This window comes from Patagioenas fasciata, chromosome 1, assembly GCF_037038585.1.
Source record: "Patagioenas fasciata isolate bPatFas1 chromosome 1, bPatFas1.hap1, whole genome shotgun sequence".
Taxonomy (NCBI): domain Eukaryota; kingdom Metazoa; phylum Chordata; class Aves; order Columbiformes; family Columbidae; genus Patagioenas; species Patagioenas fasciata.
Window position 1 is genome coordinate 184328717 of NC_092520.1, and position 20228 is coordinate 184348944.

At 43.7% G+C, this 20228-nt stretch overlaps 1 protein-coding gene and 1 long non-coding RNA gene across 3 annotated transcripts in view; one reads left to right on the plus strand and one right to left on the minus strand.

The window, feature by feature from the left end:
* The window catches only part of PDZRN4 (PDZ domain containing ring finger 4), a 252875-nt gene extending 244656 nt beyond the window's left edge, over window positions 1–8219 (minus strand). The window contains exons 1-2 of one of the 2 annotated variants that reach the window (XM_065853911.2): window positions 7514–8219; window positions 4932–5018 (exon numbers count right to left, since the gene is read on the minus strand). In XM_065853911.2, coding sequence (XP_065709983.2) covers window positions 4932–5018; window positions 7514–8173 — 747 coding nt within the window. In that variant the 5' untranslated portion in view covers window positions 8174–8219. Of the gene's footprint in view, window positions 1–4931; window positions 5019–6270; window positions 7477–7513 lie in introns of those variants that run through there. The other variant, XM_071803094.1, reaches the window with a different exon arrangement.
* Window positions 8220–8309: 90 nt separating this feature from the next.
* Window positions 8310–20228, plus strand: part of LOC139827084 (uncharacterized) — a 38197-nt gene continuing 26278 nt past the window's right edge. The window contains exon 1 of the long non-coding RNA XR_011737276.1: window positions 8310–8570. This is a non-coding gene — a long non-coding RNA (uncharacterized lncRNA). The remainder of the gene's footprint in view (window positions 8571–20228) is intronic.

Genomic DNA, 20228 nt, shown 5'->3' on the forward strand with positions numbered 1-20228 from the left:
TTAACTATTCCAGGATTTTTTGTAAGATTAACCATTTACTTTTGGTTATTTTAGTCTCCATGAGACTTGGGGTGCAATGGTAGTCAGATATTTAAAGCAGACCTCAAATTTCCAGCAGACAGTGACTAGCATGTAAATTCACGGAGGAAGATGTTAATGAAAATGGATGCACAATTGTTTCTCTCAGGAGGGAAAGGGTTCCTGCAGTACTGCTGCTTGCAAAATTTTTTCTGCATTCGAAAATAAAGTTTCAAGTAACACAGTTATATTAGATAGCTGGTGTTTAACAGTGATAGGATTTGGTTGTGATTCGTTAACCTCATAAATCCTGTTCACATGGGAGACTGAGAACTTGCTCAACCATGAAATCCATACAGATCAGCTGTGGACAAAAGGAAAACCCGCTTCCCGTTGATCTCTACACATTGCTAAGAACAACTCACATGAAGGTCAAATTTAAAGCAAGTAAGTTATCTACAACAGCTGGAATGATGTACCTAATGTTGTTGCACATACTAAGATTACTTCATTTCGTTGCATTATAGTTTAATGTATATATTTTTAAGTACAGTTTTAAATCACTGTTTATGAGGTAATACTGCCAAGAAGACACTGCCTACTTATTTTAACTATTTATACAAATAATAACCTCTATAGCAATAAATGAAGGAATCTTTTTCCAGATTATTTAGTCTTTGGATAGCAGTTTATATAATGCTTATTTTCCTTCTGTGACTTGTGAATCCCTGACCAAGAGCATGATTCATATGTGTACAGGTTTCTAGGTCTAGGTCCTATACACTCATGGGGAAAATGTTTTATAGTTTTTTCTATTAAGAAAATGATAAAGACGTAACAGAAAATGGAGCCACTGTAAAACATGCTTTACAGTATGTGGCAACTGGCCCATGGAGACTCAACCCAGGTAGATTTCAGGTTAACAAATATTTGTTCAAGGCTATGTTAGTCAGACTATGGTTTCATAAACTCCTCATATTTTCTTTGTCACAGAGACTCATAGATGTCAGCTAAGAAGCAAAAGGGAAACTTATTAACAGTTTCAGAAATATTTTCAAATGATGAATAGACTTCCACTGAATTCCCATGTAAGCAGTGAGAAATGAAACTCTGATAAAAGAGGCATGACAGCCATTAACTAAAATACATGAAGAACAAGATTTAGTTTAGTATTTTTCTTAAGAAAAGGCTACCCGCATAAAATTGCATTTTTTTTCCATAATAAATAATTACCATAAAAAGTTTCACTGGCTTCTTCAAGAGTAATCATAGCATCATTTCAGTTGCAAGAGACCCTCAGGATCATTAAGTCCAACCATAACCTAACTCTAGGACTAAACCATGCCCCTAAGAACCTTGTCTAAAGGCCTTTTAAACACCTTCAGGGATGGTGACTCCACTGCCTCCCTGGGCAGCCTGTTCCAATGCCTGACAACCCTTTCCATGAAGAATTTTTTCCTAATATCCAATCGAAACCTCCTCTGGCACAACTTGAGGCCATTTCCTTGCTACTTGAGAGAAGAAACCAACACCCTCCATGCTACAACCTCCTTTCAGGTAGTTGTAGACAGTGATAAGGTCTCCCCTCAGCCTCCTTTTCTCCAGGTTGAACAGCCCCAGTTCCCTCAGCTGCTCCTCATCACACTTGTGCTCCAGACCCTCCACCAGGTTTGTCACCCTCCTCTGCACTCTCTCTAATACCTCAACATATGACCCAGTACTAAAAAGGTTATTTCACTCTGGCATGTGGTCTGCGGTGGTAGCACTTGCTGGTACTCACCAGTTCTGACAAAAAAACACAGCACGTGGCACACCAAGCTCTGGCCCCTTGTCACACAGCCCACAGGCTGTGCAGCAGCGACTGGAGGGGAGCTGCGGAGATGACGGGTGTACCCAACCTGTAGCTTGGTCTGTGGGTGACTGCAGGAGCCCCAAGCTGTGCCTGCAGCACACACCTTCCTCAAGCCCAGCTTTGCCATGGTATCCTCGGGTTTGGGGACAACCTCCACAGCCTGCTCTATGGGAGGGCCTTCCCAGCCAGACAGAGCTGGGGCCCAGGACAAAAGCAGCCTTGATCCATTAGAATAATGAATCAGCTCCCAGAAACACACACTTACATGAAATGACTCCTTTCCTAACAAAACAGAACACAAGCTTGTGGTGAATCATTCCTTTCCTCTCCTCCTCCATCCAGGTAGAAGGTGAATGGTGGGGAAGCCTATTATGGACTGAAATGAAACACAGCCAATGGAAAGTACATATGTACGTTCTTCAAGTTACCAAGAGTCTCCACCTGCTTTCCAATGGGAAAAACCTGCACTATACTTACAAAACACAAATAACATGTAGTGAAGGAACACGTTCCCACATTGATGACTAATATGATGATGCCACTGCTCTGCTCTTCTGCTGCAAGAGCCAACGCTTTACACACGGGCACTTTTTCCCTGAACAACCTGAATCTACAGATCACCATGAACTCTTTTTGTCTTGTTACCAAGCAATTCCTGTTCCAGTGTTTAAGTTTTTGAGCAGCGTTTTTTATTTTCATCATTTGAGTCAACTCAATGCTTTTTTCTTGTTGTATCCTTCAGCCCCAGATATGTTGAACGAGACCTTATACTGATGTCTGGGAACTGCCAAGTATCTATGGTATACACATTTACCACAATGAGAACAAAACTGAAATTCCAACTTAAATTCAAAGACTCAAGAATCCCTGAGACCCAGTTCTGCCTCATGGCTCCACCAGCTTCTCCATCCCCAACTATCAGTGTAAATGGAAGACCATCACCATTTACCCCAGGTTCCAGTACAAGTTGGGGAATGACCTATTAGAGAACAGCATAGGGGAAAGGGACCTGGGGGGTCCTGGTGGACAGCAGGATGACCATGAGCCAGCACTGTGCCCTTGTGGCCAAGAAGGCCAATGGCATCCTGGGGTGTATTGGAAGGGGGGTGGTTAGTAGGTCGAGGGAGGTTCTCCTTCCCCTCTACTGTGCCGTGGTGAGACCACATCTGGAATATTGTGTCCAGTTCTGGGCCCCTCAGTTCCAGAAGGACAGGGAACTGCTGCAGAGAGTCCAGTGCAGGGCAACCAAGATGATTAAGGGAGTAGAGCATCTCCCTTATGAGGAAATGCTGAGGGAGCTGGGTCTCTTTAGCTTGGAGGAGAGGAGACTGAGGGGTGACCTTATTAATGTTTACAAATGTAGAAAGGTTGAGTGTCAAGAGGATGGAGCCAGGCTCTTCTCAGTGACAACCAATGATAGGACAAGGGGTAATGGGTTCAAACTGGAACACAAGAGGTTCCACTTAAATTTGAGAAGAAACTTCTTCTCAGTGAAGGTAACAGAGCACTGGAAAAGGCTGCCCAGGGGGGTTGTGGAGTCTCCTACTCTGGAGACATTCAAAACCTGCCTGGACACATTCCTGTGTAACCTCATCTAGGTGTTCCTGCTCCAGTGAGGGGATTGGACTAGATGATCTTTCGAGATCCCTTCCAATCCCTAACATTCTGTGATTCTGTGATTTCCTTCTCTCCGATCAGCAGTTCTTCCCACGTACAGTGCTATGAACCTGCATATAATTATCATTTACTCCTTAAAATTCCAGAATATTTATTCAACAAGCCTAACAGTTCGTAATATTAAAAAGTGTTCCAGTATGCAGTGTCAGCATGTGAGTACTTCAGAGATGCTCAGCTGCCATCCCAAGAGAGCTGAACAACACGCTCCCTTTTCCCTGCAGTTTTCCTACAGCTGTAAATAGCAGAAATAACACTACAATTCAAACTAAAAATTGTCTGGACTTTGTAACTGTTATACTCTGAATATGGATATAATCAAAGCACATGTATTTTATCTTGTTGTCTCATCCTTCCACTAGAAAATCTTATAAATTCTTGCTTTGGATTTACAGCACCAACATTTGATAACTGCTGGTCTTCATATTTACCCACAGGGAACAGTAATTGTGCAGCACAGACACTGAACTTCTTAGGCTAATGGGAACAGACTTTTTGGCACCACTAAATATAGCTTTAGAGCAGAAGATTGCCAAACTAATATACAGGGTCCCATTCCCCTCCTCAATAATAGTAGGAGGGTATAGTTCTCCCACTTAACAAGAACCTGATCAGTGCATAATTATTACCAACCCTTTTAAATCAACCACTAATTTTCCAGTTTAACAGGTTTCTTTACCCTTCACGTGTAATGACAGTCCTGATTAATACTTTTGGAAGGATGAAGTGAAAAAAAAAAAAAAGCACATATTCTTACACATATTCAGGGGGGTAATGATTCTTAGGCATATTCCATGGTTTCCAATGAACCTTCTAAACCTAGACTGATGAGACTAGATTGATTTAAGATACAAGATCGATGAAAACTTTGTTTCTGTTCCCAAAGAAAGAAACATAGAAAGCAGGCATGTGAGAGCAGGACATGTGCTTAAACTATCTGAGCTGTGGAAGCAAATTTTCATCTCTCCTTTAAATGGAAAAAAAAAAAAAAAGTAAGCTGCTTCCAAAAATTCCAGTGGCTTAATCCTGCAACAATGACTCTCACAAGTAGTCCCAGAGAATGGAAATAGAACAGTTTGCATGAATACATATTACTCACATGGGAACTGAGTGCAGATCAGCCCGAAGTTTTAAAGGAAAATAATGGGAACACCTTTCCTGTGTTAAGGAATTTCATTCTCTAACACCTCCAAATGAGAATAATCCAATTCTCACAAGATCGTGTCTTCAAAACAATTACTCCAATCACACCTGATAATATATAGTTTTTCTATCCATGCAGCTGATTCCATACCTACTGTTGTCAAAAGTAACTCTTTTATTATTAACAGTATATATAATAACAGAAAGTATGGTCAAAATAACCTGTAATTACTTTTCTCATTACCTGATTGGGTCGTCCTCCTATAATATTGAATCCTAAAGTATCATTTTCTCGGTGTAACATGATTGTTAATGGTTTTGGTTCTCCTCCCTAAGAAGCAAGAGGCGAAATATTATTAAAGAACACAGTCACAAAAATCAGATCTGAAGTGAAAGCACTAATATACATATGCTTCAGGTCAAAATCTTTTGTAAGATAAGGCTTAAAGGAAAATGAGGCTGAAAAAGATAACAAAAGGCTTTGCACTGGGTAAAAAAAAAAGAGAAGAAATGTCATGCACCACTGAAAAGTAACAGGTAACACCTGATTATCTTCAGGGCTGACCAGAAAAAAAGTGCAGGCTTTTGGTGGAAAGCATGCTCAGCACCACTGAAAAAAAGTCAGAGCTCCAAAAACCTGGAAGTTTCTAAAAAAAATTAAATCCCTATGTGTGTCAACATTTCAGACACTAAACATATAGGTTAAAATACACAACATTATAATGTTCATACCCCAAAGTCATATCAGTACACATTTCATAGCAACTTTCAGAGATGATAAACACAGAAAATGAAACCGAACTCTTCATCCCAACCTTTCACTTCTCTCCCAAAAAGAAAAAATGCAAAACCATGACTGAAATTTTTTTGTTTTTCTAAACAAGGTTTAAAACATAAAGCAAATATGATTCAAAACAAGTGATGGAGTCAAAGTTAAAAAATAAAAAGAGAAAAGAAACATTTTCCTTCAGTGGAACAGTAAATTATTAAAAAAAAAAAAAAAAGTCAGCAAAAAAATATTTGGAGGCTTTAGCACTGCAAGTTAGCTTATTTTACCTTGTTCATATACGATAATAGTTACGTTTCAGGAGCCATAGTCCCCACGAAAAAACTGGCATTCCTCCAGCACAGTTATGTGTTTGTGTTTGCCAGTCTCTGTAAATTAGCTGATTAACATAAATTTGACACCTAAATAAGTTATACCTTTCTAAACATTCAAAACATAACACTTAACACTGAAGCCCATGTTTTATTAACTGTGACAGTGAAATGTTTTACTGCCGCGTGATGCATTTCATTTTAATGAAGTACATTTTTAGTTTATCGATAGTTTTTCTCCACCACCCTGGTCTCACCCGCCAGAGCGGTTCCCGGACAGCAGCACCTACCGGCAGCGCTCACGAACGGCAGATGCTCCGCGGCTGCCCGGGGGGAGCGACGCCTCCCGCCGCTCCACACACCGCCTGCCCACTCCTGCCGGAAACCCCAAATTTCCCTCCTCCCTTCTAAAGCCTCTGCTTTTCTCGCACACCCCACACTTCTTAACAGCCACTGCTGACCCCCTTCATGTGACCTTATCCCACCTGTCAAGACGTGAAGCAGATGTACGAGCGCACCTCCCAGAGCCAGCAACCTAAACCTCATGGATTAGCTAGCCAAACAAAATCAGGAAAAAAACACAACAAACAGTAAATACTCAAGTCTCCAAACACGAAACTTCACAATTTCACGAAGGCCCATGTTCCCAGGCATGCAGGTGTCCTGCAAACAGTGTCCCCTTTCCAATTTCCCATGCAGTGGTCAGATGCTCAGCACACTACATTGGTTCCACTTGGGATTTTGCTTCCCGAGTGTCCATGAAGATTTGGGTAAAAAGAAAAATGCTTTCCATTAAAATACTCCTCACCACGGCTGCTACCAGCAGTGACAGCCTTTCACAGCGATCTTCCAGCCCGGAGTTAATGCTCCTGAAAATCAAGCCCCGCTATGGTGAGTTCAGCTAGCTCACCGGTGTTCTCGGGTGGTTTATTCAGCCTAAAGGAAGCAAGTCGCTATCTGAGCAATGTCATCAGACCTAAGAAAAGAGCAAAGCACTGCACTGGTCTCTGCTATCAACAGTGTCAACTGTTACTCCATTCTACCAAACGAGAGAGACTTTGCCGTCCTTTCACCATCGTTTCCAAAGTTTACAATAGTATTATGCTCCAGATTTTTAACAAGACTTCTCGGCTGCTCATATAAAAGTTGAAAGCCAGTTCCATGTCCCTGAGTTTCTGTCAGTCCCAGGTTGAGCAAGCTGAGCAGCAACAGTAGCCGGGTCCCAGCGCGGCGGGAGGCGTGATGCGGGCACCCTGTCCGGAGGAACTGGGACCCGTTCGCCGGCTGCCAGACAAAGGAGCGAAACGCTCTCCCGTCCCGCCCGGTTCCCCTCCTCTCTGGCCAAGCAAGAAACAAGCCGCGCCCGGCCACTGCCGCTACCAGGCACCGCGGATCTCACCACCGCCCGCGTTTTAGGCCACCGAAGGGCGCCGAAATAGAGACCAACAAGAAGCGCGTCCCCTTTCAGAGCTGGTGGCTCCATCTCCCCGGGGACAGCGACGGACGGGCAGAAGTGGCTCGCACCGTGCCGAGGATGCGCGGGGTGATCGGGCTGGGTCCCGGCGCGGACTTGGGGATGACTGTTGGCCCCCAGGGTACACCGCTCACACCACCACCTCGGCCGGTCCCTCTCGAGTCGGGCAGGGCGAAAGCAGGTTCGGGGAGAGCATCACTGGAGGGGCGCAGGCCGGGGCGTGCTGCTTTGCTGCTCTCTGCGGCCACACTCACCTTGCCGGGCTGGCTGCCCGCCAGGTCCCGGGTGATGCTGCTGATGTGGCTCATGTACTGGCCGAACTTCGCCTGGTACCGTCGCGCCGTCAGCTGCACCTCGCTCTGCAGCGCCGAGAGCTGCGCCAGCAGCGACTTCTCCCTCCTGCTGCAGCGCAGGGCCTCCCTCTTCAGCTCGGGACCCGGCTCAGGGCTGCTGCCGCCCCGCAACGCCCGCAAGCAGCGGTGCCCAACGCCCGGCGCCGGCCGCCGCGGCTGCCCCGCGGAGCCGCCCCCCGAGCGGCCGGGGGAGCGCCCCCCCTGCGGCTGCGGCTCAGCGGAGCCGGTCGGGGGCGGCGGCCCGTAGCGGCACGCCGCGAGGTGGGCAGGCAGCTCTCGCAGCCGCACGGTGCGGCCGCAGCCCCGCGGGCTGTAGTCGCACTTGACCTCCAGCTTCTGGACGAGGCTGCGGAGGGGCAGGACGGGGCGCAGCTCGGCGGCCGCCAGCGGCTGGCAGCGCAGCGGGCAGCGCCGCCGCCGCGCCGCCCAGGGCAGCAGGCAGCCGGCACAGAAGACGTGCCCGCACGGAGTGGACAGCGGCTCCTCCAGCACCCGCCCGCACAGCTTGCACTGCAGCTCCGCCGCCACCGGCGCCGCGAAGCGCGACGGGTCGAAGCCCATGGCGCGGCCGGGGACCGCCAAACTTTCAGCGCCGCGGCCCCGGCCCGGCCCCGGCGGCGCTGGAGGCGCTCCCGGCGGGCGGGCGGTGGCGAGGGGCGGGCGGAGGAGCGGGGCCGCGACGGGGGCGGCGGGCGGCAGCGCCGAGCTGGAGTTCCCAGGAGCTCCCCCCCACCTTCCTGCATTAAGTCCCGCTCCCCGACGCTACCGCCCCACGCCCAGCCCCGGCACCACCTCCGCCCTCCCGGGGCATCCTCGCTACGCGGCGGGGCGAAGGGGCGAGACGCGGGGATCTGCCGCGCCCCGGTCTGCCGCCAGTCGCCCCAGCCTGCACCCACCGCCCTCCTCCGTGCAGCCACTATCCCGGAGGCCGAGCTGTGTCCCCGGCAGGTCACTCGAGGTGGGTCGTGGAGGGTGGGAAGATGACAGCCTGCAAAACAGTGAGTCTCTTAGGGTCTTCTACTCCTTATCCGTGCCGGTAAATAACACACTTGTGCGAGTACGCCTATTTCATCTCTTACTAAAAGACTTGCTCCTCTTTTGTGCTCCTTCTTTGGGATATCTGGCTGAAGCCCCCGATACTGACGGTCTCTTTGTTGCCGCACCCCCCAAAAATACAGTCGGAATACCAAAATTGCTTGTAGAGCTCCCTTAAACAACAACATATGTATAAACAACAGTTTCATTTTTAAAAAAGCTAAAACATAGCAAAATTTGGAAACACATAGTTAAGATCAATAGTCAGCCTGAATTCTACCCCTTCATTGCTGCACAACCCACAACACACACTGAAACTTGAAACCCCTAACACATTCCCCACATAACTTGGCTATTGAAAACATAGGGCCAGGTTGCTGCCCCCCAGCCCTATGGAAAACCTCCCAGAGGAAAGGAGGCTGGAGTCCTCCAAGGGGTTTCTTCAGTGGCCTCCTTCACATGTGGGTCAGACACCATCCCTTTTGGAAAGGATGGCAGGTTTGGCCTGTCGAGACCCAGATCACAGGATATGTTCTGGACTGAGGACTCCTGAGACAGAGCCAGGGTGTTTCCTTAACAGGTCTGCAATTCCTGTCTCAAACTCTGAATCTCACTAGCATCCCTCCAGGAAAGCCATCAGAGCTCTTGAGACCCACTAATTAATGGTTCTTTTCCATGACTAAGAAGAAAACATGGTGACAATGCAACAGATACGTCTCTTTTTCCCAAAGGAAAACCATGAACATACCTGCTCCTAGAACCGTAACTGGGACCATGGACCTCGGTTACATCTACCTATAATGTGCTTAACAAAAGTTTCTCAGCAGTTTAAACATTAGCAACTGTCAATGCCTCACCTCTACAGATCCAAATATTACTGAGAGGCACCAGCAACCTACCATTTCTGACTTGCCACACAGAAACCCACAGTTTCAGTTGGATTACCATGGCTGTAAAATAAATAAACAAATGAACTGCACCATCAAGTAGTCCCTCAACTTGGAGAAAATGCATTATGATACATTATGCAATATTTTGTTGCAGATCTAAATCACATTCTCTCTCTCACACACACACAAAAAGAAAGCAATCAACCACACAGAGTAACTAATTATGCTGTTCTTACTGATTTTTGATCATCTAGCATTTCCACTGATTTTAATTGCTTTGCTCATAGGGTCAGAATCAGTGTGATTCTGAATGTTATAGAAAATTATTAAAAAATAGTGTTCTCCTCATTGATCTTTGCATTTAATTATTCATTTGCATTCACTATTTGTCTGTAACATCTCTTCTGCCCACATGTCCAGATGTATTTTCTTTACCTCCTTACATGTGGCCTAGAACCTTAGGTGTGAACTCAGTAACATCTACACCTATATATTAAACTGAACAAAGAATGGGCCCAAACAGAGCAACATGATCGTTAAGCTGGTAATGCCTCTGTTAATCTGCTGGGGTGACACTTTGGGCTGTGGGCCCTTCCAGGGTCCCAGGTGCATTTTAGTCACTAGTATGAATGTAGCCAATGGGATGATGTAGCCAGGTTTGAGCCTCAAAGCCTTTAGATTTCTTCTAAATGAGGTGACTGATTGATTGATTAATTGATTGATTGATTAATTGATTTATTAAACAAAGGTTTAGGAATCCCATGATAGGCATACTTTTAAAAAATTCCTGAACTTTCTGGCCCACCTTGGGCATTGGTGAAATGTTAGTGCAGTGGCAAAATGGTTCCAAGTGATTGTGCCTTTTCTCTGTTCCTCCTGGAGTAAGAAACTGTCTTTATTTGCCAAGATGTCAGCATGGGTTTATATCAAAAGTAATTTTCCAGTGCAGGAACCTGTAATACAGACAAATGTACAAAACTCATCTAAAGGTAACAGCTGTCTGCATACCAGACCTCCTCAGAAATGGGTACACATGAACAAATCCATACAAACATTACCAATGTGCTTATGTGGGATTATTCGTACCATTGGTCCTACTAGTTCCCATGTTACCAGGAAATGAAAAACACAGTCCTCATACTTTCCTAAATTGTGTTTAGGGAGACAATGTAATTATAACCTTGTTTTCTCATCTGAAGTCTCAGCACGTAGAGCGCCAGGTTTTACACAGCCACTCCAGCCGTGGCTTCACTGCGATGGTCAAAGAGGGAAATGCAGATTTAGCGAGACGGGAGAGGCTGAGGAGCACAGGAACAGCAATACCCTCTGGAACTTTGCCCAGGCCTGCGACAGCACCATACGGCTCCACCACTTGCACTGGGACTATGGATGAAGTAAATGTTGTGCAGTGCCTTGTGTCTGCAACAGCTTCCACCAAATTCCCTTTTGCTCTACCTGGTAAAGCAGCAAAAGTCATTTGAAACAGGAAAGCACTTGCTTTCTTAGTCACACGTACCTAGACACACACACACACACACACACACACACACACACACACTTTGAGGAAGGATTTGGTGGGGGTAACCACTGCTGAGAGAGTTCTTTATCAGCATGGAAAGCCTCCTGCTCCTGGGCATCAAAGGCCAGAAGAAGAGATATTTCAAGTACAAAATCAGGGATTATTTCTGCCTGTAACTTTTGCCTCATCCTAAGAGGATCTGCAGTTTAAAGTGTGAACTAGACAGCTGTCCCAAATCTTCTGATGAAAGAATCCTAAAATAAGAGTTTATTCTCTGAAATCCTGAAGGTAACTGAAAGGATCCTGACTACACTGAAGTCAATGGGGAAAATTCAGTGAACTGTAAACTCATATATATATTTTTGGTTTTCCCCCCTCATTTTCATAATAATTTCACCCTATTATTCATCTGTAGTATTTCAAAGGAAGATTATTTTTCCAGTCACACTAGTAAAACCATGTTACTATTTTAGACCCAAGAGGATTCAGGAACATCACTCCGAGAGCAGAATTTAGATCTGAGCATTTACTATTAAAACCTGCTATCATCAGAAGTCTGGAAAGAATGAATGCCATTGCACTTTGGCAAAGAGAAGATTATAAGCATAAAGTTACTCCATATAACTCCTACTTCATTGTAGAGAATCACTTCAGAAGGGTTTGTATTCTTTTATTTTTAGGTCAGCAATCAGTTTTTCTGCCCCACAATTTATTATTGCAGCATGTTAAGAGAGTTTGAGGAAGAGTCTTGTTTGTTGGAACCTGAAATAGTATTTGCACTTAAGGAAAGAAACTTCAAAAAAACTGCAGATATGCAGTAAAGAAATTTACACACAGAAAGCATTTGTGATCTATATTGTTCATTGTCACAAAGACACTGTATAATCTCTGTTTAACTACACTTGACATCAAATGTGTCAGTAATCAACTTTGGTGCCTAGAAAAATGAGAACAAGTCTTAAAAAGCAGTAAGTAGGAGGTCTGGATTTTTGACCTGCTATATTTGATCCACTGAATACCCTTAAGCAATTCATAACTGCTTTACACTTCTCACTTCACTTACTGCTAATGCCACCCAGCAGAATTCACAGCACTTGACTGAAGTCCCTGTACAATGTCTGTCACTAACCGAAGCTGCCATGTTAAGGTACCAGTCCTTAGGACAGTCAAAAGAAAAGTCTGCCCCTTCCAAGAACAGAGGTGGGTAAAAGCCCCTGCAGTGTGTGCTGGGCAGGCTGACCTGGGAGCTGTGTGCTGGCGTCAGCCCTGCGCATCGAGCCTTGCGGGGAGAGGAGAAACAGGAGCCGCGAGATTGCGTGTGATTGAAGAGTCGAGCTGTAAAAGTCAAATGCTCCTCAGTGTGCCTGTTAAGCCTTTTGGGAACAGTTGGAATTTGAGGATGCCACTGAATTTGGACACCTCCAGCAGCTGAACAGTTATTTTTTTCAGCAGTACGTTTCCATTTGGAGTCCTGGGGTACAAAGTCTACAGGTAGATATGGGCACTGAAAGGTGGCTTTTCCACACTTAGCAGAATATTTTAACAGTAAACAATTGTGAGGGAGGAAACTGCTGTTATGCCTGTTCTACAGATTAGTAGGTAGATAACTAAAACTCTTTAGTTTCTGTGTCAAAATGGCTTACACAAACTGAAAGTATGTGTCAGAGCCGAGAACAGACACTGTTCTCCTCTTTAGGAGACTATTGGCAAGGCAAGGCCTTCTCCTAAACTGGAAGCCCAGATCTGTGTGATGCATCTGTCTTTCATCAAGAAGTTTCTGATGGTCAGGAAGAACAAGTGGTGAGAGCAGGTAATAGCTCAAACAGGGAGCGCAAAAGGAAAGCCAAGAGCTGTTTTCTGACCTCAGGAGGGGGTGGAGAAGGGGAATGCAAGCGTCTGGACTGGAGGAGTGCATGAGGATATGTGCTTCTTTAAATCTCTATTGCAAACTGCTCTAGGAAGGGCAGGAGAAGACTGCACATTTGACCCATAGGGCAAAACAGATCAATACACTTGTTCCAGGGTTGAGACAATGATTTTTGTTAATTCTTTTGTTTGTTTGTTTCACTTATTCAGTGTTAAAGGAAAGCTATGTCTTAACATGGCAAGAAAGAATGAGCAAGAAGAAGTGAGATGCAGGCTGAGAGAAGGTGTGTTAACCTCTCACACTTGTCCGTCCCATACCACATCCCCACAGCCAGCTGGATCATCGCTCAGCTGCCTGGTAACACATTCACTTTGGACCATGCTGGCTGCCAAACCCCTGCCCTGTGCTGCACACCTGCATCCAGCTGCAGCCCAAGCAGAAGACACTAGCACTGGGGTAAATATAAAGGAACATGGGAGTTTTGCCTTCGATGTTCCTACCACATCTCTTTGCCCAACCCAACTCTTACAACCCTCAAATGTCCCAGTTTCTAAATTTGTCCTTGCAGAGCCAATCCACAGTGCACTCACCTGCTGCAGACACCTCCTCTCAGCACAGAGCTGCTCCCTAAGGGTATGCAGATATCAAAAGCTTTCCGTCTATTTTAGCATCCATTAACTCAAGGAAAAAACAATCTATGGGTATGATTTTTCACGTTATGAAGCCTCAGCAGTTTCTGCCACTGAGCAGAGCCACTCACTGTTGCCAGGCTCACATGAGATGACAGAGCCCGAACTGGTTCAGAAAGGGATCGCCTCTTTGCTGGTGGCAGTCCCTCCAGGGTAGGGTCAAATCATCTTGCCCTTGCAGTACTTGATCAACCAGCAAACACACAGTGACAGTTCCTAGGACTTCCTTTTCAGGCAGTAAAATTATTTAAAAATCAAAGATGGAGTGACCTTGCCCAATATCAGTAAAATCAGGTGCATCACAAACTGAGATAGAAGCAGAACCTCAGTTGCTAACCTTTGGCTTTGATAGGTGTTCGAATTAGTAGAAATGCTTCAGGATTTTACCAGCCTTTCGGCTTTTGCATGTCACTTGCCAGTGTTACATCGTACAGCATTTAGAAAACTGTCTTTGCCAATACATTTCATGGTAGTAGCTTGAAAAACTATTGGTAAGAGAGAAAAGTACACCATGTTTAAAAACATGCACGAAAAGTTCAGAGTGAAAGATGGCAAACTAAAAAAGAAAAAGTATGGGAATTTTGTGGTAGGATTTTCAGAACTCGTATGTAAATCCATGAATTTAAGCCTTTGAAATTAAATTTAAGTATCATTGCCACCAGAATGTGGCTGGCCTTAGTCTAAGCCAGGCAAGCAGTGTGAAAAATGTGTGCAGAGAATTCTGATTACTTTATGCATTTTAAAATTATGCAGACGGGAAAAAAAACCCAAACCTATAAGTAAGTCAAAGAAAACAAGACAAAAGTGAAAGAAACCATTTTAAAATGGTAGCTAAAATATAATTTCAATCAGTGCATTGGAATATGGGAATCCATGCACTGTTTCAGTGTTATTAGCTTCTTATCAGATGCAGTACAAAAAAAACAGGTTGGAAAAAGGAGATGAAAAATTAATATCTTGGTGTTCATATGGGCCTTAAGATGAGCATGTAAAAATATGCTTCTGTTTCTTTCATGTAATGTATTTGTTCATTACACTTACTGTAATTTATGTACTTTTCAGTGTTGTCTGCAACCCCATGTCTGTTGTCTCCATGTACAAAACCGGTTAAACAAAAACAGCCAAGGAACAATTTACTCTGTTGGTTGGTATTCCTCACATATGAAAGCTGCCATACTCACTCCAAATATTTAATTGACCCCAAGGCCAGTTCCTTTGGGACCCAGCTTACGTTAACACAAATAATGTAGTGCTAAAAAACAAAGATTTCCTTATATAATAAAGTATTTTAGTGCCCTAGCAAACATGATTCCTAGATATACTTCACTTTTTCCATTAGAGACTTATAACATTAATGTCTTGTGTTTGCATTCAACAGTAGAAATAATGGAGTAACAATTTACAGCAGTAAATCTTTAAAGTATCAGCATAATATAGAAGCAAATATTATAAGCAGTGAGAAAGTATGCTTTTGAATTTTGTAATTTTTCTAGCTCTTGACGTGTTTAGCCTTTTTTTTCTCTACCTCCTGTTTTCCTAAAGCTACACTTTCACAAATTACTTATTAATGAGTCTGAATTAACATACATACAATTGGCTATTCCACAAGTAAACTTAAACCAGCTGAATGGCTTGTGTTTTATTTTACTTATAATTAGGATTTATTTTACTTGTCTTGTGTGGAAGACTATTTTAACCAGTTATTGTAGAAACATATTTAGGGCATTATTCTTTCCATCAGCATCTCTTGTTCACCATCCCCACTAAAAGAAGACAGAACCTGCTCGAATTTGTGATTTTTGCCTTGTAGTCAATGAGATTTGCTGTTATTTCACATGGGCCCTCCCTGCCTGCCCTTGGCAAGGCAAGAACCATGATGTCCTCTTAGAGACAGCGGCCTTTTACAGTGTTGTGGGTAACACCTGCAAGGGAACAGCAGTAAAGAGACTGCAGGGGGCTGGCATCAGGCTCTGTGATCAGTTGATCGATCGGTGGATGCTTTCTGTCCCCTTCCCTCTCCCACGCCCCAAGGCAGGTGGAGGGCTGCCCATGAGCCTGCGACTATGCTGCTCGGAGGCTTGCCAAGGGAAGAGAGGTGGTACTCTTGTTGGTGGAGGACATACCCACGTTGGCCAGAGGACCTCGGCAGAACTACTGAACACAGTTTTCCTGGGAGCTTTGGGTGGTGACTGCATTTTCTGGTGTCCAGTAACAGCAGGGTTTGTGTTGCAGTGTCCTTCAGCAGGAAAGGGTTGTGACTCCAGAAGTTTACGAAGTTTTATTTAACTTCTAAGATCTTTCTGTCTCCTGTTTGGTTGAGTCAGTTTTGGTTGACAGAAATGAGAAACTCAACCAGCATTAAGGAGGGGACCCAAATAGATGTGCATACACACAGGGAAGGCTGATGCCACATCTTCTTTCTCAGGAAACCAAACTAAGAAGTAGATTTAATACAACGGATAAATTCATACAAGTAAAGCCATAATAAAGACAATGTGGCTGTTTATCTTAGTACTTGAGAGAGTGCAGTTTAGCTGAACATCTAAGTTCACAAAAGATGTTGATCTCTTCTGTTTCTGGAAATGTCAGGAGTGCTGAAATAGCAATTTTATACTTCATGGTTTAGTAGCTCTCATCCTAACAAGACCAAAAATGGAATAGAGAGTTTACTTCCTGATGCTTGATTTTTTTTTTTTTCTTTTAATATATATTTTCAGTTTGACCAATAATTTCTACTCATCTACTTGTGGCAGACTCAGACCTGAAGGATCAGAGATGACACATTTAAAGCGTATTTGGACAAGTTAAATCTACATTGCTCCTAAGCTGCCTATCATCACAGATTCATGAACGTTAATTCTGGTGTACTAATGCAACTTTCTAATGACTACCTACTCCCTCACTGAGGATTGACATGTACAGCCTGATAGTCTTGTTATGGGGTGTTTTGTCAAAATGCTAATACAGCTCCTACCTGCTGTGTTACCTCATCACTATTTTGTAACCTATATGGGTTTTCAAGAACGAAGCCCAAGTTTCAGAGATGCTGAGCAGCCAGATGCTTCAGTGACATCAACAGGAGATAAAAGTGGTTAAAATCAGGTGCACTTTTAGGAAGGATGAATGTGCTTTTTCTTTATACCTGTTACTATTGTCCTGTTTAGCCCACCCAGATGTATTTTATGGTGCTGCTTCCACTCACCCTTTAGCTGTGTTAGAGCTGCATCAGGTTTGGCTTCCATCACAAAAGATTCAGATCAATAATTTAGTGTAAGACTCTGCTATTATAATAACTTCTAAGAGGCTCCCCACCTAATTGAAATAAGCTGGATTTGGCCTTTGGTTATGTTTTAAAACGAATCAAGGCACAGCAGAATGTTTTATATTAATTTGATATTTTGCTCTCAGAGGTTTGTCTTTTAAATAGAAACAGAGGATACATAAGCTGACATTTTGGAGAACTAAGCATTTCAGCTTAAATGGGAGAATTTAGATGGCAAGTGTGTTATCTGGTCTATGCAGAAGCATGGCTTCAAATTTATTACAGCTCATTTTCAAGCCATAAAATTTGCCAAAATTAATAATGATTCAAACTGTAATAAAAGCTGGAGTCCCTGCTAGATCATACATATTAATATACCATCAGTATAAAATGTCAATTTAAATTCACTGATGCCGGTCTTTGTCCCATGAGAGCCTGAAGCAGCATGAACAGCTTCTGACAAAGGCTTCCATGTCAAAATAAAGCAGTATAGTGGTAGGGATGAGGAGAGACACAGAAAACACCTTTTTCCTTAGCAGCCAGACTTTAAAGTTTCCAAGTTTTCATGATCTCTACAACGTCAGAATTTATCTGGCTGTGTGTTTCTGCAAGCAGTGATTCATTGCTGGCTTGGACAAGATCCAAAAGTGGCAATCTCCTCTGAGGGAAAAGTTAGGTGAACATGGTATTTTGCCAGCCTGATATATTAAGAGCTACTCTATTCCCAGGTTCTCTGTAGAGGACATCAGTGACATGAATAAGATGTCATCAGATCTGATTTTGTACTGTTTGGGAACTTTGAATTTCAGTAAATCACTCTTCACACTGGTTTTGTGAACACGACATCCCGAGATTCCTTAATACTACCAGCCCTCAGCAACACCCACTGCCTCCAAGCAGTGTGATTCAGACAAGCAGGAGCTTTTCTTTCCATTAGTGCCACTTTCAGCTTCATTTTAGCAATGAAATGATTCTCTCCTTCCCACACAAATAGTCTCCTAAAGAAGTCCAGCTTTTAGTGATCAAAAGCATTTGCAAAGTCTGGCTAACCCTTTAGCAAGAACTGTCAAGAGCGTCAAGGCCAGGGGCAGCAGAGCTCAGGGCTGACTGTCGTTATTCCTGATTCTGCCACTGATGTGCTTTGAGATCTTTAATAAGTTAATTAACCTCTGTGACTCAGTGTAAGCACTGGTGTAATGCACGTAGTAATGCTTAACATAGAGTCCTGCAGATGTAAGGCATGATAAAAGGCTAGAGGACTATTATTGTTACTAATGATCATTAGTTTGAAATCATAGTCAGGCAAAACCAAAAATAACAAGGCCATTGCAATTAGTTGAAAAGTAGGGTTGTGATATTTAATTATCATTTAAAGGGTACATGATGAAAAATACATTACGTATTTTCAATTTAGAGAGAGAGACGAGAAATAACTTTGTGGGATATCTGCAATAACAGCTCTGAAAAATGAAGATCACTCAATCTTCTGGTTTTTTCTCCCAGCATACAACTCATTTTTCCTACTGTGTTGGTTGCTGTGGCTGTTAGAGTAAGTCTATTTTCATATAATGTGATAAGCTTGTACACTGAAAGATAATGAGCCACAACTCTGTAAGTTTATCTCTACTTCTATTGTTGCTGTTATTGTTCTTACTATGCTTAGTGCTAATTATATGTATTATCTAGAGAACCGTAGGTTTGGGTCAGAGCACTTTTGTCCTGTGTGCTGCACAAATACATTAAAAGACATTCATGATCTCGAAGAGACAGCAAAAATAAGCTGACATCTTTACACAGCACAATTGGTTATAACTATATTTCCATTTCTTTTAAACATTGCCCCTGGGATATAATTAGAGAAAGAAAAAAAAATCTCTTACATCAGATATTAGTGATCAGAACTGCATATTGGCAGTCTCAAAGAAGACATTCCTTTCCAGCTATCAAGAATTTTCCTCTATTGACTTGTATCTTTCAGCCTATCAAACAGAAGTTTAATTTGTAGCTGAAATCCTGATCCTCCAACGAATCATGTTTTCTTTTGAATGCAAAGGGCGTCTGTCTGGCAAAGTTGGCAGCCTGATCTCCATAAATATTGTTCTATTGATAAAAAGAAGAATTGGATAAAGGGGCTATCCAAAATAAATATTTTGCAGGGATCCTGAATGTCTGAATACAATGGAGCAAAAGAATGTTATCACATTTTAAATAATTCAGACATAAGCTGAAGTGAGTGTTAGTTTTAGCTGAAAGTGTCAAACACAGTTTTGGCCCCTTTGTTTCATGTAGGAAATCAAAACGGACACCTGTTTAGGGGTTGCTTTTTTCCCTTTTGTCACCTGTAGAGATTTGCCATTGATTTTGTTGGGAGCAAGTCTAGGCTTCTGAGTTTCTAGGAGATTCAAACCAGGATTTCAGTGAGGTATTCAGAAATACCAGCCTGACGTGTTCCTGCCCTTTGGGTGGAGGTGGATGGAAAAAGGGCTCTTGTACCCTCCCTGTCAGGAGCCTTCGCAGGCTCGGGGCAGCTGCCTGTGGGGCAGACGGACAAGGCGAAAATCAGCTGTGCATCACAGGCAGCAGTCAGGCTGGGCTGCCCCAGGATCAAGAGAAACCTAATTGCCCCTCCCCCTTCACATAGGGAACCACACAGGCACCATTTCTCCCCAAAATGTAGTCCCTGTGGAGGCTCTCCTGGCGTGACTTACCTCCCCACAGCCCCCTGGCAAGGCTGTGCCCTGAAAGATGAAAGACACGCTGCTGGCACAGCTGCTCCTTTCTGCCCCTTTTGCTCCTACAAAAGCTCTTTACACAAAGCAGAAAGGGTGCACAGTAGGAGGAGGTGAATGTGGAGGATCACTGCATGAGAAGTCCTCAGAAGGGCTTATGAGAGGTGTCTCGGCACCATCAAGTCATGGCAGAAAACAGGTTGACACAGGCATGAGCCGGCTCGCGCTAGGATCAGCGGGACCATCCCTTGGCGGATCCAGCATCATCCTCCTGCTGCTCTTTCCAAATGGAGCGGCAGTGGAACTCTTCTCATCGGAGACTTTTTCTTCTTATCAATGAATTACACCACATTGCTGTTGAAATATATAGTCTATGAATAACAGAGGACAGATATTTTTATTGGCTCATCTCTTTAAGAAAAGAGAATTCCTGTCATCAGTCCTGAACTGTATACTAAAATTTGAGGATAACATATGACCTAATATTTCTATTTCTTTGTCCTGTAACTCACAGCACTGCTGTGACTGCCATGCAAGGGAACGTTTTTATAGCATATGTGATAGATATACCAAGACTGGCTGTTTATCTGCTTCTCTCTTCCTGTGAATCATTCCCCTTTCCAGA